This window comes from Sinohyriopsis cumingii, chromosome 13 (assembly GCF_028554795.1).
Source record: "Sinohyriopsis cumingii isolate HCF-2022 chromosome 13, ASM2855479v2, whole genome shotgun sequence".
Lineage (NCBI taxonomy): Eukaryota > Metazoa > Mollusca > Bivalvia > Unionida > Unionidae > Sinohyriopsis > Sinohyriopsis cumingii.
Window position 1 is genome coordinate 9,582,504 of NC_142973.1, and position 27,165 is coordinate 9,609,668.

The 27,165-nt window shown below is 35.7% G+C and overlaps 1 protein-coding gene across 9 annotated transcripts in view; it reads right to left on the reverse strand.

Annotated features, from left to right (window-relative positions):
• Positions 1–27,165, reverse strand: part of LOC149784927 (cleavage and polyadenylation specificity factor subunit 6-like) — a 117,609-nt gene that overhangs the window by 62,224 nt on the left and 28,220 nt on the right. For 6 of the 9 annotated variants that reach the window (XR_016425331.1, XR_016425332.1, XM_089978547.1 and 3 more), the window contains exons 8-13: positions 23,325–23,427; positions 21,046–21,081; positions 11,197–11,268; positions 9,922–9,966; positions 3,938–4,059; positions 1,155–1,246 (exon numbers count right to left, since the gene is read on the reverse strand). Coding sequence is in view for 7 of the 9 variants with exons in the window: in XM_089978547.1 (XP_089834673.1) it covers positions 1,155–1,246; positions 3,938–4,059; positions 9,922–9,966; positions 11,197–11,268; positions 21,046–21,081; positions 23,325–23,427 (470 nt within the window). In the remaining 2 variants the exon portion in view is untranslated. The remainder of the gene's footprint in view (positions 1–1,154; positions 1,247–3,937; positions 4,060–9,921; positions 9,967–11,196; positions 11,269–21,045; positions 21,082–23,324; positions 23,428–27,165) is intronic. The other 3 variants (XM_089978550.1, XM_089978551.1, XM_089978552.1) reach the window with 3 other exon arrangements.

Below are 27,165 nucleotides of genomic sequence, written 5' to 3' on the forward strand. Positions count from 1 at the left end.
GAAATTCAATTTTATGGGGAAAGAATTATATTAAAGAAAGAAAACTGGGACTAAAGAAATTTGATCATGAGGGCATTCCAGTATAATGAGGTTTTGGTTTTAAGGTGTTTCTCTATAATTTAATTAGAATCAAAGTTCTGCATCACAGACAGCCTATGTATGTTCATTTAAGCATTTATCAATTTTGAAAATGTTTACTAATCTTTACACTAATTTAAGCCATTTACACATGTAAATGTGATGGCCTTAGTTGCCATGGTGGATGTCAGACTCGTATTACAGTGGTCCCTGTCTTAAGAGGACCTTCTCATAAGGACACTTTTTAAACAAGGACAACACTTTCCAGCAGAAGCTGTGGCATTAAGGATTATTCACAAGAGTTTTTTATTTAAAAACATACTATGTCCATCCATTCAAGAGGAAAACCCATATATTGTTCATGATGGTCTCCATCGCATCATGCTGAATGTAAAATCTGCACCAGTTTCATTTAGGCCCGTCTGAATTCCATTAGAGGTCTTTAAGTGAAATCCCCATTATCAATATGATCATTTATTCTGTAGAAGCAATAACAAAATTTTTAACATAGGCATTGTTTTCATTTAACCACATCTGCATATCATAAACAAGTCTTTAACTGAAAACCCTACATTAATGCAAACATCTGTTCAGAAGGTTAACCATTAACATGATTTTCAAGACTAGTGGCAAAGTTGAATGTCTAATTTGCACCAGTTTCATTTAGGACCATCTACATGTCATAAAGCCTTTACGTCAAAACCCCATGTCAACATGATCCTCTGCTTACAAAGAATAGGCGTAACAAGATTTTCAAGATGGTCACCATATATGAATACACATTCTTCTGATTCTCCATCAGTTGTCCAAAATCTTGAAAATAGGAGGCCTAAGGTGGTAACTCACACTCAGATGATGATGTGTCAGCAGATCAAGTTTCATCACTAATCTTTAATGACTTAGGAGTTCATGTATTAAATCTATTCATGATCTAAATATTGGATACATGCTACAATTACATATTTTTCTTTTAGCTTCTTTGGTTTTTGTTAAGAGAAGTTGATAACAGGATAGAGAGGTCTGCACACTAACATATAAATATACTTGCTGCCTGAAGAATAAAATAGGCCACTTACCTTTCAGTGGGAGGTCTGTAAGCATCTCCACTTGCATAAGCAACTGGGGGAGGGGGTCTTGAATAGGGATCATTTGGCACTGCATGTGGGGGCTTGAATAGAAACAAGTGCACAAATATGTAACAGCATCCACTATGAACTTTTCTTTTAAAACATAGAGTCCCTTGAAGGGACCAATGCTCTACTGGATTAAAAGAATTTCCAGGAATTTAATACAAGACCATTTCTTCCTTTTAACAGTCAAATATTGAAACCATCTCTGATTTTCTTCAGCAGTAACAAGATATTTAAATCAGTTGCTGCTGAACATATACTGGATATCTGCTTGGCACCTTTTTCAATGAGGACAAACTAGACATCATAGTAAGTCTTCTAGTGAAAAAATAACATCCGAATGACTTTCTGTTCAAGTAGAGTTGTGATAACAAAACTTTCAAGATGGGTGCTATGATTGCCTTATTGGACATCAGGTTGGCATCTTCGTTTCTTTAGGACCAAGTAGATGTAACGAGTTGTCCTTTAGTAAAAATCTCATCCTGATAAAACCATCCATTTATTAGGAGTAGCAATAACAAGATTTTAAATATGATAAAGCCTGTTGTCCATTATCCAAGCATTCATTAGCACAAGCGTTTTTATCGCTATTCCTCCTAAACTATGTAAAGGATTGTCACGAAGCTTTACATATACACATTCATTCCAAGGTAATTTTTGCTGAACTCTCACTCTTCTTGACACATGATGTCCAATAAACTAGGGTTTCTTCCTGCTTTTATTCACAAAAATCTGAATATTCCCTGTTATTCTTCTGTGCTGATCATTAACACTTTTTAAGAGGCTTAATTTCTGTTTCATCTTATCATGCATTGCTTGCTGGATGCCATTAAAACAATTGTATAATCAACAGTTTGATCATGCAGATACTTCACATGAAAAAATATGTGCAGTTTAAAGTGTTTGGGGTGCTGCTGTAAAGTTAGTCTGGTTCCCTGACTAATTTCACTAATTCTAATAAGAAACCTGTATCCAAATCAAACACGGATGAAGCAATTATCCGGATTTTTCGGCAACAATAATTTTTCCATAGTTTTTACTTTTATTCCAAAAGTCCATATTTTAAGGGTCATTTTCATAAGACTTATGACAGAATCGTAAGGGTTGGCTGGTCTGCTGGTTCTATGACCCGTAAACTGCCATGAAAAGATTTGCAGTATGCACATCAATTCATCTGACCAATTAGAAAGCACTATTCAATTTGGTAAATGGCATCATCAGGGCTAGCCTGCTATACCATGGTTGTGGGTCAGTTGCATGTAGGAAAATGAGCAAAAGCTGTGTTGCATCCATGAAAAGTTACATGTCTGAGCTACACAGCTTTACAGCTTTGATTAGGCAGGCTATGAGTAGCATTGCTTAAAAAAAATATGTCTCATTCAAAAGTAAGTTGTGTAGAGGAATTCTGCCTTATGTTACTAAACCAGTATTGCAAACAGACCTCATATGTGCATAAAATACATGAAAGAATAAAATTTCCAATCTTTACCATAGGACAAATTTAACTTAAGTGAGGGGGGGGGGGGGGAAAAAAAAAAAAAAAAAAAATTTTTTTTTTTACCATGAATAGGAAGCCTTATAAATTGTCAATAATTGTCATCTGCTTTTTGTTGAACACTTAAGTCCCAGTTTTGGACTAGAGTTAAAGATGTACCATACTCTTACTTGCATACTCTATCCAGCACTACAAGCAACTCTTACTTGGGTACTCAATGCAGCATTACAAGCAACTCTTACATGGGGTACTCTATCCAGCACTACAAGCAACTCTTACTTGGGTTACTCTATCCAGCACTACAAGCAACTCTTACTTGGGTACTCAATGCAGCATTACAAGCAACTCTTACATGGGGTACTCTATCCAGCACTACAAGCAACTCTTACTTGGGTTACTCTATTCAGCACTACAAGCAACTATTACACGGGGTACTCAATGCTGCACTACAAGCAACTCTTGGGGTACTCTATGCAGCACTACAAGCAACTATTACATGGGATACTCTATGCAGCACTACAAGCAACTCTTACTTGGGTTACTCTATGCAGCACTACAAGCAACTCTTACTTGGGGTACTCTATTCAGCACTACAAGCAACTCTTACTTGGGTGACTCAATGCAGCACTACAAGTAACATGGGACCAATGCATAAGCATTTCTGATCCTCAACAAGTACAGCTACACAAGTGACAAACGTAAGAACTAGAAGCAAACAGACCCAGTAATCATACACCTTATTTACACAAATCAGTAATCAGTTTTTATAATCTATTTAAATGCAGATTATTTCTAACTTAGTACCTAAGGGCTGTTCCATTTAAACATACATAGTATCCTGGGAAGGCAGTTTAAAAAAAAAATATATGCCAGGGTACTTTGATTTCACAGAGTTAATATTAAAATGATAAGAAAATTCTAAACTGTATCTATGGGTGAGTACCCCTCATTTAAAGTGCCTTCCCTGGGTACCAGGTTTGTTTTACTGGAACAGTTCTAATAGCCTACCCCGTACCACCAACCTATTTAATGCCATTTACAGAAGAAAAGGAAATTTCAAGCATATTACATGCATAATTAAATTAAGAATAGTCACATGAAATGCCTGAATACAAAATATATTGAGAGAGAGAGAGAGAGAAACAAAGAGAGAGAGAGAGAGAGATAAAGAAAGAAAATTTGAGTTTTAGTGTGTTTGTGAATAGACAATACTGTAAAATGTGTAAATATTTACTGGAATAGGAGGTGGCTGCCCATGGGATGGGGGAGGGAAGAATGCTGGGTTCACATGTGGGGCGGGAGCTACATGATGGCCTGGTGGAGGCATTCCAGGAGGTGGTTGATTGGGAGGCATTCCTGAAAGAGAAAAAAAAAGCATCAGTGGAATGAAAGATTACAGCAACCTACCACAGCTAATAAATTAAGTTTTGCAATTCACGTTCAGTGACCCTGACCTCAGCAGGAAGCTGCTCTTCCTCAAAGTATTTTAACTATGAAACTGATAAAAACTGAGTGCTAGAAACTTGTGACATGCACCTGTGACCTTAGAGCATGAGAATCAATATGAAAAAAAAGACTGCCAGTGTAGATCCTGGTTTCTTGATTTGTAAAGCAGAAACCAAAACAAGAGGCCTAGTGGATCCTGATATTACTCAACTGGGCAGTTGACATGTCAGCTTGAAAATGAAAATTCACACACCTATTAAAATTGTACGAGTGAAAGAAAAACCTGGAGCAGATAGTTACTAGATTATCCATTAATGCTGGTGTCATTTATCTTCTTTCCTATCTCATTTATATAGATCATTTTCCATGCATAAAAAGGAATGTCATTTATACATCCAACAATGTCCCTTGTATCTCTCCATGCTCCTGGGGACTAGGACCTAGTTCATAACACAGAAACAGTTTATTTTACCATCCTTAAAGTATATACACTTACTTGGCATTACAAGGATAGTTAATCTGTAAAGTTAGCATGGAAACCTATGTCTGTACTAACCCACTCAAAAGTTGTCAACGTAAAAACCCTTGAGGTCCCCAGCCAAAGAGTTACAGTGGTTTAGGTGTTGAATTTGTAACAAGAGTGTTGCAGGTTTGATTCCCGCCAGCTGATCAGCCTGGCAAACTACTTAACTTTTAAATGATTTTTGTATGGTCGTGGGTTTCTTTGCTCTTAGTCATTAAATTTAAGAGTTTTAGGATGAATGTATATGTGAATTCTTTTTTAAATTAAAAGCTAAAAATACATGCTATAAATTATAATAACTCTGGCATTAATGGCACTCAATATGAAATGCCTTAAAAATATTGCACGATACATGTGGTAACATATCAAATATAAATGTAAAATAAACTTTCTTCACAATAGACCAATTTTCAAATGTGGTCAAGGTTTTACCAACATTTCCCTGTAATAAAAAATTTATAAACTTAAAAATGGTTTTATGTTCTCAACCCTTTTACCACTAGTACCTACAACTGATGACCACCATTCAACACTAACTTTCAATATATTTAATAAATGTAGGCAACTCATTTTCAATTACCTATATAAATTTTATTTCTTGTGATAAGAATACATTTTTGTATCACTGTCAAGAAGAGAAATTCAGGTCTCTGAAAATATGCTCAAAGACAAGTTTCGTCTCCTACAGATGATTACACAGGTAAATCAAAAGGCAGATTCAAGGTGAATTTCACTGTATTCTCTAAATAAGTCATTAAATAAAGTGTCTAAAGACTAATATGAGGTCTGTTTTGGATCCATTGTGGTGTTCTTACAAATGTTGGTTTGAATAAATGTAATGTTATCTCACATTTCAGGTAAATCCGCAGATTTTCAACAGAGTGATACAGGCACTGATAAACTGAGGTATTGATGTTTTATTTTCATCTGCATGAAAATAAATACAAAATTAAAACACATGTCCTCCCATTGTCAGCACCAACTTAACTTAATTTCTATTTCTGTTTAGTCATAGGATTATGGTCAATGACAGCCCCTCAATGGCATAGGCATTGTGCAACAACTGCTCCAGCAACTTTGCTTCCAATTTTTGATACCACTGCATTTACTTTTTGGAATAATTTGTCCTGGTATTTTGATCAAGTCTCTCAAATCCTTCCATGTACTCTGCATAGGCAAGAAAGTAGGCATTGCTGAAAGCTCAATTTTTAGTTCCATCTTTGATTCTCCTTTTCTGATTAAGTTCAACAGGTGCATGGAAAGATGACAGGTAGTTTACAATTCTGCTGTCACTTGACTCAAGATGCAATCAACAGACCACACAAAACCCAGTCTCATGATCCTCTGACAAGGTGACTTGCTACTAAATTTGATAAGACTAAGTCCTTTGGGTACCCCTTTTGATTTGTATGCACTGTGTCACAAAAATAGGTAGTTACTTACATAGATAATCTGCTGAAAGAGGACTGATGTAAACAGTGCCAGTGTAAATGAGTCTTTCATTTTCAAAGGTCTTGTAGGTTTAATAACTACTTTGGCTGCTAAACCTAGATTTCTGTTCACAACAGTTACATTTTTCTCCAGGTAAACTTGAACAATGTAGCAGTATGCTTATACTGCACCTGTAACCACCCATAACTTGACGCCAAACTTGACAAGCTTGTCTTTCATGTATTGATTCCAAGTCTACCTCAAAAGGGCTTCATCCATTGTTATTTGGAACATATTCTAACTTAACTTGGTGATATGAACCTTATTTTGCACAATCTGTCACCTTGAAGATTTTCACATGTATCATCACTGACATGCAGGTAGAGTTTTACCTGGAAAAAATTGTCAGGTGACATAACTGCTCAAATATCTGATCCAGCAAGAAAAGAATTTCTCACTTTTATATCATTACAGTCCATCTCTGCTGAATTTCACAACATCCATCAATATTAAACGTGATAAAGTGCCTTAATTTCAGATGCCATATATACTCGCTTATAAGTTGAGTCAAACTGCAAACAACAAAGACCCTGATCTGCCAAAGCATAGCGCACCTGCAGATCAAGTTTGGAGTTATATTTTTTTACTGATTACTACAAACAAACTGCAGAGACCCAGATCCACTGGCACATATGCGATGGCAGATATTGTCTGTGCAGTCTGGATTCGAATTATAACCAAGTATGTATGATAATGTGACATTAGTGCAAGTACCTCAGTGCTGATTTGGATCTGTCTCTCACTTTAGGTGTGCATTCGCATTTATCAACTTCCTATTTCACAAAACATGCAGTCTCTATAAAATAGTTGAAAATATTTAAGCGGTGTTCCAGATCCATAAAATACTCATGCTGAGCCTACACATTCGGGAATGTATGAATAAAACGTGCTGATTGAAATTTAGTCCACTGACAAAATATACGCATCTTGCACACATCGGCAAAATGAAAGCCTTGAAATTCCTTAGTCATCACTATCACTAACAATATCCTTAAAGGTTCATCAAAATTTCTAATATTTTCAATAATTTTGTTCTCAGACAATTCTGACTCATCATCAGCCATTTTTGCCATTTTGGATGTACTTAGATGGCTTGGAGGATTTACATTTATATACTGGAATATCACCCTTTCTTAGAAAAGAACCTACCTTAAAGTCTGAATGTAAACAAGTGATACACAAATTAATCATCCTATGACATAATTACCATTGGGGAATCCCTGATACTGACCAATCAGAGGATATATAGTCAAAATGTAAAGACCTTTTTCGGGAAATCAAATCTGGGGTTTTCCACTCCAATATTTAACGCATGTGCAATCAAAACAGGGTAACTTTTATGCGATTTGATGTTAACATAATGGATATTCGCGAAGAAAGTTTCAAACAAATTTGTACTTGTGTGCAAGATGCGTATATTTTGTCAGTGGACTAAATTACAATCAGTATGTTTTATTCATACATTCCCGAATGTGTAGGCTCAGCATGAGTATTTTATGGATCTGGAACACCGCTTAAATATTTTCAATTATCTGTACACCCTTCACAGAAATAGCGCAAGTTAATAGTTCAGTAACCTGCCTAAAACAGAAAAGTAGATATGAGCATAAAAAGCATCAGAGAGGACCAGGGCAGCGGACAGGATTTGTGGGCCTTAGGAAAAATTATCCAGCAGGAACCAATGAATCACAAATTGAAACCACGGTGGACCCCCATTTCAACACTTATACTTGTGGGTTGGCATATTATTGTTTGCTACTATCTGCAGCAATCTATAATGACAAATGTTCTATTCATGTAAGAAGTGTAGGTCACTCAAGTTGCCCTACGTCAAATGCGCATGACCGTACCGGATGCGGCTATGGGATAGGTTTGGCCAACTAAAAATAGTATCTGAAAACGATCTAAACTAAAATACTGGTCTACAGTATTCACCAGGAGTTATTGTTCCTGAACATTTATTTTATCCAATTATTATCAACTGTGGGTATTACTTACTATATTGCAATTTTAGACCTTTCTTTGTTTAAATTAGAATTACATCATTATAATCCAGTCTTTTATTTTTTGCTATTTTGTATATTTTATTTTAATTTATGCATCCTATATTCAAAATATTTAATATTTTGTTTAAAATTTATCTGCAAGAGGAATTCTGCACAACTTCAAACTTCTGATTCTAAATAGTCCTTATAAAATTTTACTTTCTTTAGAAAACTGGTCATCAGGTGTTCACAAACTCAGGCCAGCATATACATGACCACCTCATTAATGACTGAACATCACTCATAATCAGACTCAAAGAGCTTGATGAAACCAGCTTACATAACGAATCTGATCAAAATCAGCTTACATACCAAATCTGATCAAAATCAGCTTACATACCAAAATCTGATCAAAATCAGCTTACATACCAAATCTGATCAAAATCAGTTTATATACCAAATCTGATTCATATCAGAGTTCGCAAGATGTTCACAAGTACAACCAATCTGATGCTAGAAACCTTACTGATATGAACAGATGTCACTCATAATCAAACTCATCAGAGGTCTTGATGAAATACAAAGACTAATTGGAATCTGATTTTTAAAACAAAAAAAGCCTCCAGAATGTTCACAACAAGTAATAATGCATGGAAGAATGGACGATGGATGCAAGGCCATACCAGGTGAACTGAAAATTACACTGCTGGCTTCCTTCTTACACAATTTTTAAGCCATCTGCAAATATTGGTGAAGGTACATGGTTAGGAACTAAAAATGTGCAAACACCATTCTTCTTAAGTGAACACAGCACGTGATCTTTAGAACCCTAATCAACTGACTCTCTCCTTATTCCAAGTACAAGCCAGGCAGAAAGTTGTTCCAGGATAGTGATATACATTACTGTGTGAAAAACACTTCTTCTTTCAATGACCTTGGTCTTTAACCTTCCAACCCAGAAATGTATACTTCTTTTTACCATGTGAAAGCCGAGCTCAAACTTTTAGAAGTGTAGATATTAGAGAATGGAGTTACTGTGAAGAAGCATAATCAATCAGTCACAGACAGACTGATGACTGGAAGGATAGACAACATTCTAATATAACACACTCCCCCCAAATGGCAGTCATATAAAAAGCTTTTCATACTGTGAGCACTGCAAGAAGGGTGTTATGAAAGTGGTTAATTACGCACATTTTTATCCGTAACCCAATATAAAAATACAACGAAAATCCTGTGAACTATATAATAATCTGTGCACAATGAAACAATTCAGTTGTGCAACACCAGTTGTTTTCACAACTACATCCTTTTCTTTCTACGACTAATGACTTCTGGACCCACTATCAGGAGTTTTTCCTGCATGCTGAGGTTTTTGTTACATGTTATTATCACCTACCAAGAAGAAAACACATTTATTAACATCTAATTGGTCAGAGATGGAAACAATGCCCTTGATACAGTAGAACCTGTCTTGAGCAACTTCTGTTAAAAGTGACCACCTGGCATTTATGAGCCCAATCATCATGCATGAATCAATTATATTATATAAATGCAGTCATGAGTGACCACCTGAAGAATGCAACCAGTAATGATGTCAACAGAATATGCATTTCACCACCATAGCATCGAAAAACACTGCTGATATTATACCTTTATTTTATCCTTTATAATTATGACTGTTTTAAGGCATCTACAAGCAAAGTGCAGATTGTTTTTAACAACACTTTTAACACCAGACCTGCACTGCAAAAACAGATAAACACCACTGACCTTTATTGAATCCTTTGAAGCCACGACCGCCTAGGAAGGTTTGTTCTAAACAAAAAACAAAAGAAGTTGAGTCGGGCTACCGATTTCCTAAAATTGACAGGTCATGCAGGTAGCATTGCATGCTACAGACCATAAGCAGACTAAAATACATGTCACATTCTGCCAATGTGGTGCCACAGTCATGTAAATACCCATTACAATTCGTCTGTCACTGGAGTCAATCCTTACTGCCTGGGATGAATGAGGTCTTTGTCTTAAGTGATTATAATTTTCGGGATTCAATTGTCACTGTAAATGGTTTGTGTTGTATTTTACTTTTCTGATGTCAGTTATAAAAACTCACACACCAAGTCACTGTCTGTTTGCCATAGTGCAGCCAACTACACTCTTTGTTTATCAAGTTAATCTATGTCATCTGTAAATTAAGCATTCTGCTCACATCTTTAAATAAATTTATTTTGTTTCTGGATTGGTGAATTTTGTCTTTTGATTTCATTCATTAGTACATATATATTCCATATTTACCCAAAGCCAAATATAAAAAAATTCTTACAGTGCAATTCATACACAGGATGATGTCACGACTAACTGCATTTCCTGTGTTACATCTAAAGTAATTTTTGAAACTTACGGACATGTGAGGTTCACGTAAGGAGAGGAAAAATAAATATTACCTCAATTAATCTTGCAGTTCATTTGCTAATACATGTAAACATGACCTTCAAATAAATGTGCATGTTTTATTATATATATAATTTGTATTGCTATATAAAATTAGTCTATGATGAAACAAATGCAATATTTTAACAGGAAATAAAGAATAAAATGAACATACAGCAATCAGTTATTTTTCTTGAACCCTATTAAAAATTTTGACCTTGAAAACTAGTCATCTTGCACAAACCTGCCATGAGCGATCACCTGCCTTGAGAGACGGTTTCTTGTCAGCCAATGGAGTAGTCACAAGACAGCTTTTACTGTACTATGAAATCAAGGTATCATTCTCCCATTGGAAATAAACCAACAGAGTTCTGTCCACTTTCAAACTTATCTCCTGAAATGATTCTTGGGCGTCATCCACCTAATATAGAGCTAACCTTACATACGAATGTTACATTTGTTAGAGAAGTATGATCAATCAGCCCCAACAAAACATTTCACAGCCATAAAAAGAAGTAATCTTTTAAGTTAACTGTGACAAAATAACTATCTGTAACCACCTCACTACCCCCACTCATCACCACAATCACTGCAGCCTGCAGCAAAAAGACTAACCTGGCATAGGCACTCTGATACCTGGTGGAGGAACAGGCTGGGGTGGAGGTGGTCCTCCTGTTGGGTAAGGAGCTGAAAAGAAAGGAAATAACATATTTATTAGAAAGCATTCATTCTTTTTAGTCATTTACAGAAAGAAGAAAAGATAAATATTTTATGCCATGTTATAGCAAAACACCTAGTCACATCACTCAATGATGTCTAAGCACAATGCAACGTCTATGTAGCATTATGTCATAAAAATGTCAAATTTCTATTCCTAATAAAAACATGACAGTCCATGTGGGCCTGATATCCCTTACCTCACACACACAACAGATGATCTCAGAAGATTATCCAATGTAAACTATCTTACAACCATTAAATCCTGTTAATACTAGCAAATAGTCCAAGTTTGATCACATCTGAAATATGACTTACAAAGTGGCAACAAGCATGTGCAATCAAATGCCAGATCAACTTTAACATGTGTTGATCCAGCAAATTAGCAAACTTGCCTAGGATGAAAGGATGGACAATGGGGACTGAGTTGTGCATTTAGCTCACCTGGACAGGTGACCTAACAGATTCCTCGGAATGTGGTCTTGCCTTTTCCATAGTTATATTCTTACACAAAAAGTTTTAGCAATGGCTTGATGCCACAAGTTGATGACAACAAACAACATCGTGCTTGCTTTGTATCACACTTTTCTTCAGAAGAGACAGGACAATAAATAATTGTTCAATAATACAATCTGCTATCAAGACTGATATTGGTTTTTTTAAATGTAGAACAGCTGCAAGATCCTGTGATGGTCAGAGCCTACATGACAAGACCACAATTGAACCATTCTTGTAAAACATGTGACCAGTATCAAAACATCCAGCAAGTATGTCACAGAATGAGTTCTCTAAGCTTCACAAGGATTCATCATAAATGTGAACAAAATCCATCAAGGGCTTCAGAAAATGTAAGTAAATGGATAAACTTTAATTAAAACCTTAATGCAAACGTTCTGTGACCTTGATCCCAAGATCAAATAGGCAAGTGTGTCACAAAATTAACTGTCCAAGCTTCATCATGATTTATTCCAAGTATGAACAAAATCTTTTCAGGGTTTAGAAAATATATGCAACAAAAAAAGACTTGAACAACAAAACAGACTTAATTATGATACTGTCACTGGTTAAAAATATTGTCTGCTACATTTTGCTTTCCCACTAATGTTTACTAGACAATAAAACCTCTGAAGTAAAATAATGAGTATGATACAAATGGTATTCATGTTAATCATATCAATGGACTATACCATGTCAAATAAAAGTTACAACAGTATTGTACTTACCATATAGACTCGCTTATAAGATGTTTTTCAGACTGAAAACAACAAAGATCCTGATCTGATGTACTATAATGTGCCTGCAGATTAGGGTCTATGTTGCTTGTTGTACTGATTATTCCTATCAAACTGCACAGACCCAGATCTGCTGGTACTTTATGTGATGGCAGATCAGACTCAACGTTTGTTGTACTGGTTATTCCAAACAAACTGCAGAGACCCAGATCTGTCAGTTTATTATATAATGGCAGGACTTGATCTGTGCAGTTTGCAGTTGGGCTTGACTTATAAGCGAGTGTAAATGGTAACTGCATTGAACTGTCTAGTCTAAACCAAATTGGTAATCGGGCATTCTTGCTTTGCAAACCATCATGTTTCTCACACGGTTGCTATTTTCAGAGGACCACATAAAGTGTTAATTATTAAAAATGGATGTATGGTCTTTCCAAAGTAAAGAAGGGCATAAGCCTTGAGCAGCTTATTACTATAACATCCAAGTCATTGCATTAGTATACAACTTTCAAGTCTGTGAAACAAATCGTAATGATTTTCCATATTACATGAACTTTCATAAATGTGTCACATATTTCTCTGCACTATAACTACTGCTGGTATTAAAACAAGTCAAGCTTCACCAATGAAAATGCCCAGAGTGGGATACCCTGTGGAATTAAAGTGATTCACAGCAAATGAATACAACAAGATTTTTCATGCCTAAAGCAAAAATTATACTTCAAATATCAGTCCAAAGAATTTAAAAAAATAAAGGATTCAAGGTCATGTGAGGCTGAACTTTTATCTTGGTATGAAACTCTTACTTCATGAGAATTTCATCTGCACAAAAATCAGATATCTTTTATGTCTGTATTTCTATTTTTATCATTATTTTGGGATGTAGGAAAAGCTCACCTAAAACAAGATATTCACAGCTAAATTAATGAACAACATTGTAAAACAATATCCCATGACAATTTAAAACAATAATAAAATGGTAATACAACACCAACATGAACTCTGCTTCGAGTTCAAGTCATACACTTTAGTACACAACATTCTGCACAGAATTGCAGAATAATGTCAAAATATTCAAGAAATTTACTTTTATATTAACTTAAAGCAGGCATTTTTTTTTATACCATTTCCAAAGTGGGGACCTCAGTCATTGGAATCATATGTATGTGTAAATGAGATAAACTGAGACTTTCATAATACATTGTAAATGGAAAACAAGATTGCAATTATATTAGTGAGCTAAGCACAGCATATTTTTAAATGCCATAAAGTAAATGATAAGGAAACAGATTCTGATATTTGATTCCTCTCTCTCCTATCTCAACTTTGAATTTCCAGGTCAATGTGGGTAAAATAACATTTTATCAACTGGGAATAGGGACTAAACACAGCCTCGGAAAGGCTGAGGAAAATCCCTGCAAAAAAGCAATCTGAAATTACAATTTTAGGAACTAAGAAAAGCAGCAATGTCATTTGGAGACAGTAAAATTTCAATTTTATCACTTAATGATGTTTACATGCATATCAAATATCCAGGTCCCTTTTCAACAAACATGAAAGCTGGCAGATACATCAATGCTGAAGCATCTTTTGTATAGCGTTTAAAATGAAATTAAAAAATACAACATGCATACCCATTGTCACCTGCCACAACACAAAAACCTTAGCTAAGCAGGCTAATATCCGATAATGCAGAAATGAAATTTGGTGGATGTGTAATACTGGCACTAACATACAATAATCAAAAGGCCATTCAAAATTCAAAACATTCAAAGACCAGTCAAAATCAAAAGGCCATTCAAAATTCAGATGAACATTCTTCCTGTCAATAGGAAAGTAACTTTGGAAGAATTAATATTTCATGTTTTATTAGGGAACAAAATAATTCTTTTTTTAACTGGAGATACACCTATCCAAAGCTTTAATTGTTAAGTTTTTTTGAAACATTAATGAACATTTTCAAGAAGTTAAATTTACAGAATCCAGATATGATTTATAGATGTGACAAAGTTGCAATTGTAAAGTTTAAGAATTTTATCTCCAAATTTCATAAGAAAAAAATGTTTTTAAAAATTTTGATACCAACACGATTAGTTTTGTTCCAGACTGCACTTTAAATTGAGATTAGTTTTGTTCCAGACTGTACTTTAAATTGAGATTAGTTTTGTTCCAGACTGTACTTTAAATTGAGATTAGTTTTGTTCCAGACTGTACTTTAAATTGAGATTAGTAGATTAGTTTTGTTCCAGACTGTACTTTAAATTGAGATTAGTTTTGTTCCAGACTGTACTTTAAATTGAGATTAGTTTTGTTCCAGACTGTATTTTAAATTGAGATTAGTTTTGTTCCAGACTGTACTTTAAATTGAGATTAGTTTTGTTCCAGACTGTACTTTAAACTGATTTCTGTAGAAAATACAATTCTTCATTACTACTTTTTAATCATATATTGTTACATTTACTACTTCACAACAAGCTAAACATTCAAATGAACTTCACTCTACTGAGCAAAACTTACAGGAATTTAAGAAAAGACAATTTCCTCCTCCAAAGTACAGTGTTGAAACCAACTATGATATTCTTCAGCACTAACAACATTTTCAAATTTAGCTGATGCTGTGGGGATTTTGGATTATCAAACTGGCATCATTTTCATCAAGGATTAACAACTCATTGAATGAAGTCTTCTGATGGAAACCTCATGTTGATAAGACTTACTGTTTTGGAAACAATAATAGGATTTTTTAAAGATGGAAGCCATCATGGCCTTATTTTCCATCAGACTGGAACCATTTCTATTTAGCATAAACATGACGTCATAAGATTTCTGGTGAAAACATGTCGATATAACTAACCAGCCTAGAAGTAATGATAACAAGGTTTTCAAACCTGTCATTATTAGAAACATTATTTTCATTTACATCAAAAACAGAATGATGACATGATCATCCCTTCAGGAAAACTGTGATACCAAGACTTTTAAGATGGCCACTGTAGCAGACATATTGGCAGTCTTTTGATGAAAACCCCATCTGATATTGATCATCCATACAGAAAGAGTGTTAACAAGAAAAAGATTTTAAAGACAGTTGTCATAGCAACCATAGTGATGTACTACTGGAACCATTTTCATTCAGGACTAACAAAGTATCATAAAAAGTCCATTGGTGAAAACATGTTGTTAATATAGCCATCCATTTGGAATAAGTAGGTATTTTCAAATTAGCCACCATGGCGGCCATATTGAGGGTTTGGTATTTTCATCAAGGACCAACTTGACACCATAAGAACTGATCTGAGGAAAACCCTGTGTCAAAATGACCATCAATTTTAGAGTGGCAACAACATCTTAAGAATTTTGGTGAAAATATGTTGATGTGAATTTTCATTTAGCAGTTGTGATAACAGATTTTCAAGAAGACCACTGTGGCAGCCACAGTGAACATTACATTGGCATGATTTTCATTTAGGGCCAACTGTACATTATAACAAGTCTTTAGGTGAAAACATCAATTTTTCATCAAAAGTCTTTTTGTCAAAACCATCTATTCAGGAGGAATAGCAATATAAAGATTTGTAGTTGTCAGTTGTGTGGGATCTATAATGGATGTCACATGGCACCATTTTCATTTATGGAAATATGAAAGTAACAGATTTTCAAGATGGCTGCTGTGATGGTTATACAGGATGTCAAATTAGCGCCATTTACAAAACCTAATTTTAATATAACATGATTTTCAAGATCACTGCCATGGCAAACGTATTTGATGTCGAGCTGCGTTCATTTTCATTTTGGAACAACTAGACATTCACAGATCATTCAATGAAGGGCCCATGTTGATATGACCATCCATCTATGAGCTATTTTGAAGATTTTCAAGATGGCTGTGGTAGTTGTTTAGTAGCGATGGTACAAAACTTACTACAAGAAAGATAAACATGCCAATGGACAGATGGATGACAAACCATCACGCAAGTTCTTTTGGTCAGTCACCAGAAGAGCTTAAATAAAAAAAGATATGCAACCAGTCTTTTGGCATCTTAAAGCATCAAAAGGTTTTCTGCTTGCCAAGGCAGAAGTCATACAAGAGTGGTCTACCCCTGCTAACAAGAACTGTCACCAAAATCCCTGTCAATTGTTAGGAACCACTATAATGGGTGTGAATAATTCTCCTGCAACATGGGGAAAGGCTTGCATAGGAGGCAAAAGCATGTAAGCACTACTGAAGAAACAAATTGGTTTCTTCTTTAAATACCATACCTGTTCATAATACATTAGGTATGAAGCAGTGTGTGTTACATCCTCTTTCACAAAAGAACACTAAAAGCCAAAGGAAGTCATCTGTCTCTGGTGTTGCTTCCTTTACATGAAATTTGTCTCGGATCACACTACTGGAGAAAAATGTACTTTTCAATGTGGTTGGGGGTAAAACAAACTTTAATGATGGTAATACTTACCTGTTGCTACTGAATTGCTACCTTTCTGGGACAGAAGCAGGAGTCCCATGAAAAGACTGGGTGACAAACTTTTCCAGGAATTCAAGATAAGACTATTTCTTTGTTTTAACTGTCATGTTGAAACCATCTCTGATATTCATCAGCATAAACAAGTTTTTTAAAGTAGCTGCTGTCATAAACATATTGGATATATGATCGGCACAACTTGTACATAGCAGCCATATTGAATTTATGACTGACACCATTTTCATTTGCTCACCTGAACTGAGCAAAATAATTTTCAATCTGACTATGGCAATGTCTATTACTATATCAAGCAAATTGTTCAATCATGACTTGTCCTATCTGCACGTGGCAACCAGAATGATTTGGCAGCTCTGATCTCTGATTTTCTGAATGACTCATGGAATCAGAATAGCTGATAGGAAGAATATTCCCCAAATCCCATGTCAACTGACTGCCAGGGCATCCATGACCCAAACTTGTCATAATTATATCTATCTCTGGATGCTCCCTAAGTGCACAAATCCACTGAAAGATCAATGGATCAAGGAACCACTCAGTGTGTATAGTTTGACCACTTAACAGAATCTGCAAACGCATTGTCTGTTGAAGATGAGTTTGATTTGTGTGGTCGGGTCATCTTGTGCTTGTGGGGGGGGGGGGGGGAGAGCAGCAGTGTAAAATATCCCAGACCAGACGATTTGCCCCCACCCATCACCCATGCTGTGGTAACCAACTGCATGGGAAATGTCCAACAATATTCGATTCTTGCCATGAATTAATGGAGTTCATTATAGCCATCACTGCATAGAGGTTTAAAAAAAAAAAAAACTTTCTCCTGTACCTGAGGTCTCCAGCTGTGACTTACTTAGTTACATGACACAACAGGTAAGCCCCCCTCCCCCAGCCAGCCAAACTAGCGCTTGTACCAATGGTAATGTCAGGTTCAGACTCATTCAGTCATTGCTCATCTTGCCAATAATGCATTAACCATTTTAAATCAGCTGAGATCAAGACTGCTGATATCAAAGACCAGAAAATGGTTGTCACTGTCTATGCAATGACATTTACAGAGGGCATAAAAAACAGTGGCCAAAGAAAATCAAATCTGCTCATGTGTTTAGTAAACCGTGGAGTTACAGAACTCTGAGAGAAACAGACTTCCTGTTAGAGAATAACCTTGAGAGCTTGTTAATTCATGCAAAGGAGAATGAACAAGATTGAAAGGACAAGATGTTTGGAGGGCATAAGATACAACTTTTTCTAATTCAAAAGAAAGTCTAGGGAGCTGAATACCGAGACATGGCTGTTCATTTCCTGTAGCAAAACAGTACTTGCCATGTGAAAATGTTGTCCCGGTATGCTGAAGTCAATGTCAATGGGGGCTTCCTGAACAAGGAGATGACACAATTGGCCACTTTTACAAATGCTTGAGATTCAGTCCAAATAGTACAGCAAGGAAATGGTAAATTATTCCTTGGAGTGCATGGACCTGCATGAAGATGGATGGAATGGAACATTAAGGTACACATTGGTTAGATGAGGCTGAGCATGAACTGTAACCAATTTGGGACTTTTCCATCTTGATCTGTGCTGTTAATATGAATCTGTTTCATCACCTGAAATCTATCACCAGCCTGAGTTTACCATTGGTTTCTTTCTGTAACAAGTCTTCAATACAATCTCCACTGTGTGAACTATCTCCACTGCTCATTTATAGAACAACGAGATTTTCTGTTGAAAACATCTTGGGATCTGTCTGAGTCTAGATCATAATAGGTGGATGTGAAGGGTAGGGGGTTTGATAAATTAATCCAAAGCCCCTCTGAAACAATTTGGATCACTCATTCAATATTCAGAAAAAGGTTGATCCATGTACGACTGAAATGGAACAGCCTGGCTCTGATCTGGAGACTTTCCATGGGTGGCAAGGTTAAAGAGTCATTGGCGATTGCTGTGAGACTTGGGGAAAGAGAAACTTCCTTTCAGTTTTCACTTATTAAATTTCCACCTAAGCCAGTGTATCCCACACGGGAGTAAAATTGAGGGTTTAAAAAAAACCTAGGTGTCAGAACTGGGGGTCAAATAAAAAATGCGCAGGTCAAAAATGTACTGACAGATTTTCATCTGACCCGTACTTTTTCAGCTTGAAATAGGATATTGCAACTTGTACAACATACTATCTTTCTCTCTAAATATACAAATAAACCAACATGCACAATTAACAAACAAATGCATTGTCCATTCAAAGAATAATTTTATTAGTTCATTTTTCTTTTAAAGTCGTACTTTTAACAGTCTCCTTTTAATCTTTTTGAAGCAGTATTATAGACAAACATATTACATACAAGCCAATAGAAAACGCCTAATAAATCTTTTTAACCAAATGGCACTTAATTTACTGCCCGTCATAAAATAGTGTACTATCATCGGTTTCATTGCGCTTCGTCCTAGAACACATTTATCCTAAAATCAAGGAGGCTTATGATTCATCTTCTTTCTAATAAGTTACACTTGAACTTTAAGATCTTTCTATTATTCAGCAAAGTTAAAAACCAACAAAATCTGCAATGACCCACATAGGATATTAAATAAATCCTGATCGCAATATGCAAATCCTTTGCGTCAAAAAAACGCATGGCAACAATGCGTTATTTGGATTACAAAGTCAGTGGGTCATTGCAGATTTTGTTGGTTTTTAACTTTGCTGCAATAAAAGAAAGATCTTAAAGTTCAAGTGTAACTTATTGGACTTTAAAAAGAAAAATGAACTAATACAATCAATCTTTGAATGGATGATGCATTTGTTTGTAAATTGTGCATGTTGGTTTATTTCTATGTTTAGAGAGAGAGAGAAAGAGAGAGTATGTTGTACAAGTTGCATATCCTACTCCAAGCTGAAAATTTGTCAGTACATTTTTGACCCCCACTATTTTCATTTGACCCCCAGTTCTGATACCAAGGTTTTTTTTTTCCTTCAATTTTAAACCCCTGGGGGATACACTGATCTCCTAATCAACTCGGTGAAGATAATGGTCTGGCGTTGTTCAGACACATCTGCAGGCACTGCATTATCCATCTCCAGATGACAGGATGCGATGGTAATGTACATCCATTTCTGAGTTTCCTGGGTTTGGTGAGTGGGGGCCAACAAAAAACATCCACCACTAAGCCCATGAGGAAAGACAATTTCAACTGAATTCTCAAAAAAAAACCACTTTGGAAAAATACTGTCACGATTCACTTTCATCTTCTCTTTCACCTGACATAAAATCGGGGATGGAAGACCATATCCCATCCAAACAGGAGTTGCAAATGTTACATGATGTTATGAAGAACATTTCATACTGGCAAGTCAGAACTTGTGATTATTCTCACTGACCTTGTACCTCTGAAACTTATTACATTTCGTCACAACTGCTTCTGAAAAACCAGGCATGAGTAACAAAAAGAATGAAGCTAACAACCTGAAATATTAAAATTCAACAACCTGAAATATTAAAGTTCAACAACATAATATCACAAAATATCAAATTCGACTTAGTTTGTAATTCAAAATTACAGCATGCACATGTGTGACACTATCAGGTGTGCCTTGCTATGTCAGAAAAATAAAGTCCACAAACTTAAATTAATTTTTAAAAAACAGAACAAAGGTAACCAAACCTGAGGACACTTGAACGTATAAAATTTCACATCTCGTATGGATGGAAGGTTCAAAGATTCTTGAGGGATTCAATGAGGCACTGTGGAATGATGTTACTTATACTGCAGTGAAAACTAAAAACTAGCGCTACTTAGCTGAGGTGACGGGGGCAGGACATGGATAAGAAAATGCCTTCCCTTTGTGTATAGACATTACAAATTTTTGGTCTTTCTGGAATTGCTGTTTCAAAAGTAAACAAAGGTTTTGTTCTTAACATTCTGGGGAATGTATTCAATGGAGAAATGAAGCTGACTTTGTTGCTGAGAGGATTTAAAAGCCTGCCACCAAACCCTTCCTTATCCACCACCAACATGCTGCACCTGCTATCAGAGCTAAAATTAACTACACTTACCCCCAGGGGGTGGTGGTTCAGAGAAGCGAAAATTGTCTACAATAACCAGCATATTCACACAACAATGAGAGTTAGTATTCTAGAGTAGACTAGATATGACAGCAAGCAAGTGCTTATGGAATCTACCCCCCTCCAGCCCACCTTGCAAGATATGAAGTGTAAATATAATATTTAAAAATAGGAGATAACTCTTACAGTACTAATCTGGCAAAGTTGAATTTTAAAATATTGAACACAAACTACTGTCAAGGTACAAATGTATACAGGACTTCCGATAATGCACAAATGTGTGTCCCTGCACAATAAAGTTTCAAAAATGGTGCATTAAAACCCCAGCCCAAGAGTCACATAGGACGCAATAAAAATTGCTATGTCGATTTCCGGCTTGCAGAAAATGTAAAGGTTTCACAAAACATAGGTCTCAAGGATTTTCTATGCAAGCTGTTGAGGTCATGCCCATTAATTATGCATTGTATTCATTTCTGAGTGTAGATGAATATGTCTAGTACACATGATCTCGAAAGGACGACACACTAAGGATTCAAATTAAATTAGAAAATCCCTACGATAACATTACTAACGTTTATTCATTTCACGGCGATATTTGGACAAAATACCATCTGAGGGTTAAACGCCTACGTGCCAGTCATTATTATTTTGTCGTAATCATTACAACTTTTTTCTTCAATTATGTTTTATGTTCTCCAGAATATGGAATACGCTGGTAAATTAAAAAATAAAATAAATAAAAATCAGTCTAAAATTTTCTTTATCATTTTTAGTTTCATCTCTTTAATTCCACTATTATAAATTTGGGAATCTGTTTTAAAAACATCATTCCTGCTTAAGAATTTTCCTTGTTTTCTATTTATAGCAACTGACCCATTTTATTTCCAAGAAAAGAGACAGGTTTCATCAATTTGAACTTAGCCTCAGATTCATTATATTCATAATAGAATTAAGTAGCGGACCAGTCTATGGATTTCTATAAAATGGTGCCAGATTATAAGCAAGATGTGACTTGTTGATATTATACGACGAAAATTGTTAGAGCAGATGGATCTTTGCAGACTTCAAAACATGTCAGATCAGAAAAATGGACAAATCAACACCGTTTTACAAACTTTAAAAGAAGAATATGAAAGTAATGTAATTCAGCACTCAGGATTGAGCACTGCATAAAATGTAAAATTAAATTCACGATCATCCAGTTCTGTAATTAAGATGCCTCCCCCAATATCTTTGCTTTGGAGGGCGTGACATATTGCTGTCTGAAGAACGGCCTTGTGTAGCCTGTTCCCAAGTCAACTTACGGGATATCAATTTTAATACATGAATATTTAAAGTATTACATATAAGGAAAAACTGACAAGGTTTTGTGTCTCTCTATTCCTGGCATTATAATGGATATTTATCCGTTTTATGTATGCCCAACATGCTTGTGAGATTGTGAGAGGGGACTTCAACTTTTGCTGGTGAACTCCTATTCTCACCAAAATTCTAGTGAGACCTCTTTCTCTCCCTCACAGACACACACGCAACTTAATGGAGAAACTATCAAGTGGGACCATTTAACATCTTGTAATGACCCAATAAAATTCAAATGTGGGGGTTCTCAGGACTCCATAAAATGTCAATTTAATGGAAGCCCTGGTATACTAAGTCCTATGATGATATTTTGAATGGTTGTATGGATAATATCCAGAGTCTGTGAAGGATGTATGGATGGACACAATTTGTAATATAAATGGGGATAAATAATAAAATACTGATCCAACTCCCATTTTTATACAGGACAAAATGTCTAGACATGACACAAAAGCATATGCTGATGATTCCAAGATTTTAAATTAACACCAACTCACTTTAAATTAACACCAACTCACTTTAAATTCTTTCAACCAATCTGAAGTTTTGTCCTTCCATCAATGATTACAATTTCTGTTATAAATTTTTGGCCAATTTAAAAGAAAGCTTTTTTTTCTTACTGTCATGGATAATTTTTCAATGACTAGAAATTCGTACCCAATCCTGCTTATAAGAGGTTTGTTCTCCTTTTTTCTTACTTTTATTTTAACAACGTTACTTTTTAAAAAAGGACTTGCTTATTAAAGGTATTTACATGTACAATCTTAAAGGCAACAGTCTGACAGTTTTCGACTTTGATACAGGTTTAAAATTTTACACATGCAATTGATTCATATGCAACTGAATGAATATGTATCCTGACTATTAGAAAAATATTGTACAATACAACTATACGGATTTGACAGCATTACCTGGCATAGGGGGTCTTTCCCAATCTGGTCTCATGGGGGGAGGGGCCCCTCTTGGATCTGGAGGAGGAGGGCCTCTTGTGTGGGGAGGGGGACCACGGGGTGGCTGTTGAAAAAAGAAAAAGAACCTGTGTCAGTAATGATGACATAGCCTACAAAATATTAAGAAGACTCTAAACACAAAAATTATCCCGCAGAAAATAAGTTCAGACAAAAGCGATCCTGAAAACTAAATGTTGCTACCTTTCACTAAATGGTTAAAATTTTAATCTTTTCAATTAAATAATAAACAGCACTATATAACCAGTACTGTGCTGACATACTGTTAAAGTAACCAGCCCACCTACCAACTAAGATAATGCAAGAGAGACAGAACAATGAAAGCAAGAACATTCTTTTATATGAAGAAAACACAGAATTACATGAGTTGATAAAAGCCGAAGAAGAATATTGTTTCTGTGTTTATTTTGTCAAAGCAAATAACACTCTACCAGGTGAAAAGAATTTCCAGGAAATAAAAAAATGTCTTCTTTTTTACTGGATATTCTTGATTAAGATTTTTAAATTAGTTGCGGGATGTCAGACATCACAAATCTTCTGACGGAAATTCCATAGATGTTCCATTTTAGGGGAGCAACAATAACAAGAAAAATCTGATTCAAGTCAGGAGAAAAGCGGAATTCCGCTTTAAAATGGAGAAAAATCACGTCTGACCTACACAATGGGATGAATTTGTGTATAAAGTTTCATGGCAATCCTCCATGTGGTTTAGGAGTAGTAGTGATAACAAAATTGAGCTATGGACTAATGTACGGATGACAGGCAAGAGACCATCCCACAAGATCGTCTAGTATATGACCTGTAGAGCTATGAAAAAGATCATTCTTCTTTAAATCTGTTCAAGAAGTTCTTGCTATTGTCCACGACAAAAACCAGATTTCAGTAGATTAAACTCACAGGCTCTGAGTAACCTTGAAGTGACAGCCAATAGTACAAGCTCATTTATGCCTCAATAATGACCTTAATCAGCCAAAACAGACTAGGCCTTACATGACAGCCAGTAGTACAAGCTCATTTATGCCTCAATAATGACCTTAATCAGCCAATACAGACTAGGCCTTACATGACAGCCAGTAGTACAAGCTCATTTATGCCTCAATAATGACCTTAATCAGCCAATACAGACTAGGCCTTACATGACAGCCAGTAGTACAAGTTCATTTATGCATCAATAATGACCACAGTCAGCCAAAACAGACTAGACCTTACATGACAGCCAGTAGTAAAAGCTCGTTTATGCATCAATAATGACCTTAATCAGCTAATACAGATTAGGCCTTACATGACAGCCAGTAGTACAAGTTCATTTATGCATCAATAATGACCATAATCAGCCAATGGAGACATGAAAAGCTTGCAGTATTTAGTCCACTTAAGCAAGTCTAATATTCTTATACTCATTCACATGCATAGCTGCCAACCTTCCAGGCTCACAATTAGTGAAAATAGGGATAAAAGGTCGTGAATTTGGACAAGAATTCGTGAAAAATACCATGACAATAACTCCATCCACTCCGACCGTCAATACTACACTATATCAAGTTCGCAATATAAAACTAAAACACTACATATATGCAGAAATATTTATTTATCAAGACATGATACTGTGGCAGACTTGAACTTCTTCAACTGCTTGATCGTAAATTTGTTTTCTAAACAGTTCAGACTTCTTGCCGGCTGGTTGATCTTGGTGACTAAAATTACTGACAAATTTTCTGCAGCTAAGGAGGCCCTAAAGACTTATTTTTCCTCACAAGAGAAAATACACTTTCGCTTGCACCGTTGCTGTGAGGAATGCACAAGAGCTGCAGCACTTTTGGTCCTTCCACACGAAAATTTGGAATCGATTTTCGAGTCCGGCAACATTTATCAGAACAAATGTTTAGCATGGTCTCCAGCTGATAAAGGTAGATTGTGTTCGACAAGAAAACTCACAAATAATGCTTTAGTGTTGGTAGCCTGCATTTCTTCCGCCAATTGTTTAAAATATTCTGAAATCTGCGAATTCTTAATTTTCCCAACTTCTACGTGTTTTTTGCAACTGACGTGCTTCCTCACATCGTCTCTGCGATGGCGCACTGAGTGCAAAAAGCATGATGAATATCAATGTTTAATGGCAGAATGCACGGCCAATTTTTGATATATTCCAAATTAAACTTCACTTTTTGAGTAATAAAGTTCTTTTTTCTTAGTGGTGAAGACGTTTTCAAAATCGTACATGCGATGCTGAACCGTAACTCAAATCATTGTTGGTGGCGCATGCACGGAGCAAAATTCCGGCTAGGCCCCAGTTTCTCTCAAATGCATTTGTAAAACTACTCTTATACATACAGATTAAAATAGGCTAAAATGCTTGCTACCGGGCCAACTGTACTAATCGGCTGTAGATCTACTAATATCGCGACAAGCAGTACCGGACAGTTTCGGTAACTGCGAATATTATGACTAGCGCTTAACGGGAAATCGGTTATTTTATTAAAGATTTAAAATAATTGAGGATTGGAGAATTCGTGAATTTTTGGCTTGCGGCGTGAATCCGTGAATCGCTGAAAAAGTCGTGAAATTCACACTAAATTCGTGAGGGTTGGCAGCTAAGCACATGTACATTACAAAGTTGGCCATGTAGAGCAATTAACATCGAATAGTAACGCAGAATAAACATATTTATTCCTTCTCCCAAATGCATGCTCAGAAAGAACCTTTAACGTAAGCTACGATGTATACAACATGGAAGAAACGATGTGGTTATAAGCACAAATACCTTATCCATGTTACTAAAGCATAAATTGTATCACAGTGATCATCTCTGTAAAGATGTAGAATAAACAAAGATGCATCCAATTATCAGGTTTCATAATTGGAACATAAAAAGCATCCGATAAATGAATTTGAAATAAAAAAACATACCAAAGTCACAGATGCATGAAATAAACATCACAATATGATCATTTTACAACATGGATGCAGAAATTATCAAGATGCATCCGCTCACCAAGTTTCATGATTCTAGGAAACAGGCATGCATGCAGCATGCCAAATTTAACCAAAGCCAGTAAGAGATAAAACTTAAGTCACAATGGGATACTTTTGCTGCAAAGGTGTGCTAGTAATAGAGATGCAAATCATCAGTTTCACTAACGCAGCATGAACAATGCCTGACAAATGAACATCAAAAAAAAAAAAAAGGTAATCCAAGTCCCTGAACTCTAAAATAATGACCAATAACTGAAATGGAACAGTAGTGCTCAGGGCTATTCCATCTAAACATAACACTACCCCACGGACAGCAAAATAAAAAACTTCCATGCATGGTCATCAATAAACAATAATCACTTCTGTGCCATGTCAAATCAAAAGAAAAAATGCTTCTATCAGTGGTACCTATTTTATTTTAACCCTTTACCTCATGCAAGCGCCTCTGGATGCCTCTACTCAATTCGCATGGAAGCACCTGTTTGACGCATGCTGTAAACATCAGCCATTTTAAGCAGGTTTTCGTAGCGCCACTTTTGGGGGAAAACCCCCTATAAGAGATAACATACATGTAATACTGACCTGTGACATGATTAGCAATTCTTTATCATCTGAATAGTTACTGCAACATTACCGCCAATTTTCAATGGCACGCTGTTTTAATTATTATTATATCTCAAGCCTGTATTTGTTGTAGTCATTTTGATTGTTACCATTCTTTTCTTCTTTTTTTTTTATTCTCTTGAATTTAATGGTTATCTAGCCCTACATGGTCACACATCGTCAACAGAATGAGGGAGCAAAGAAAAAT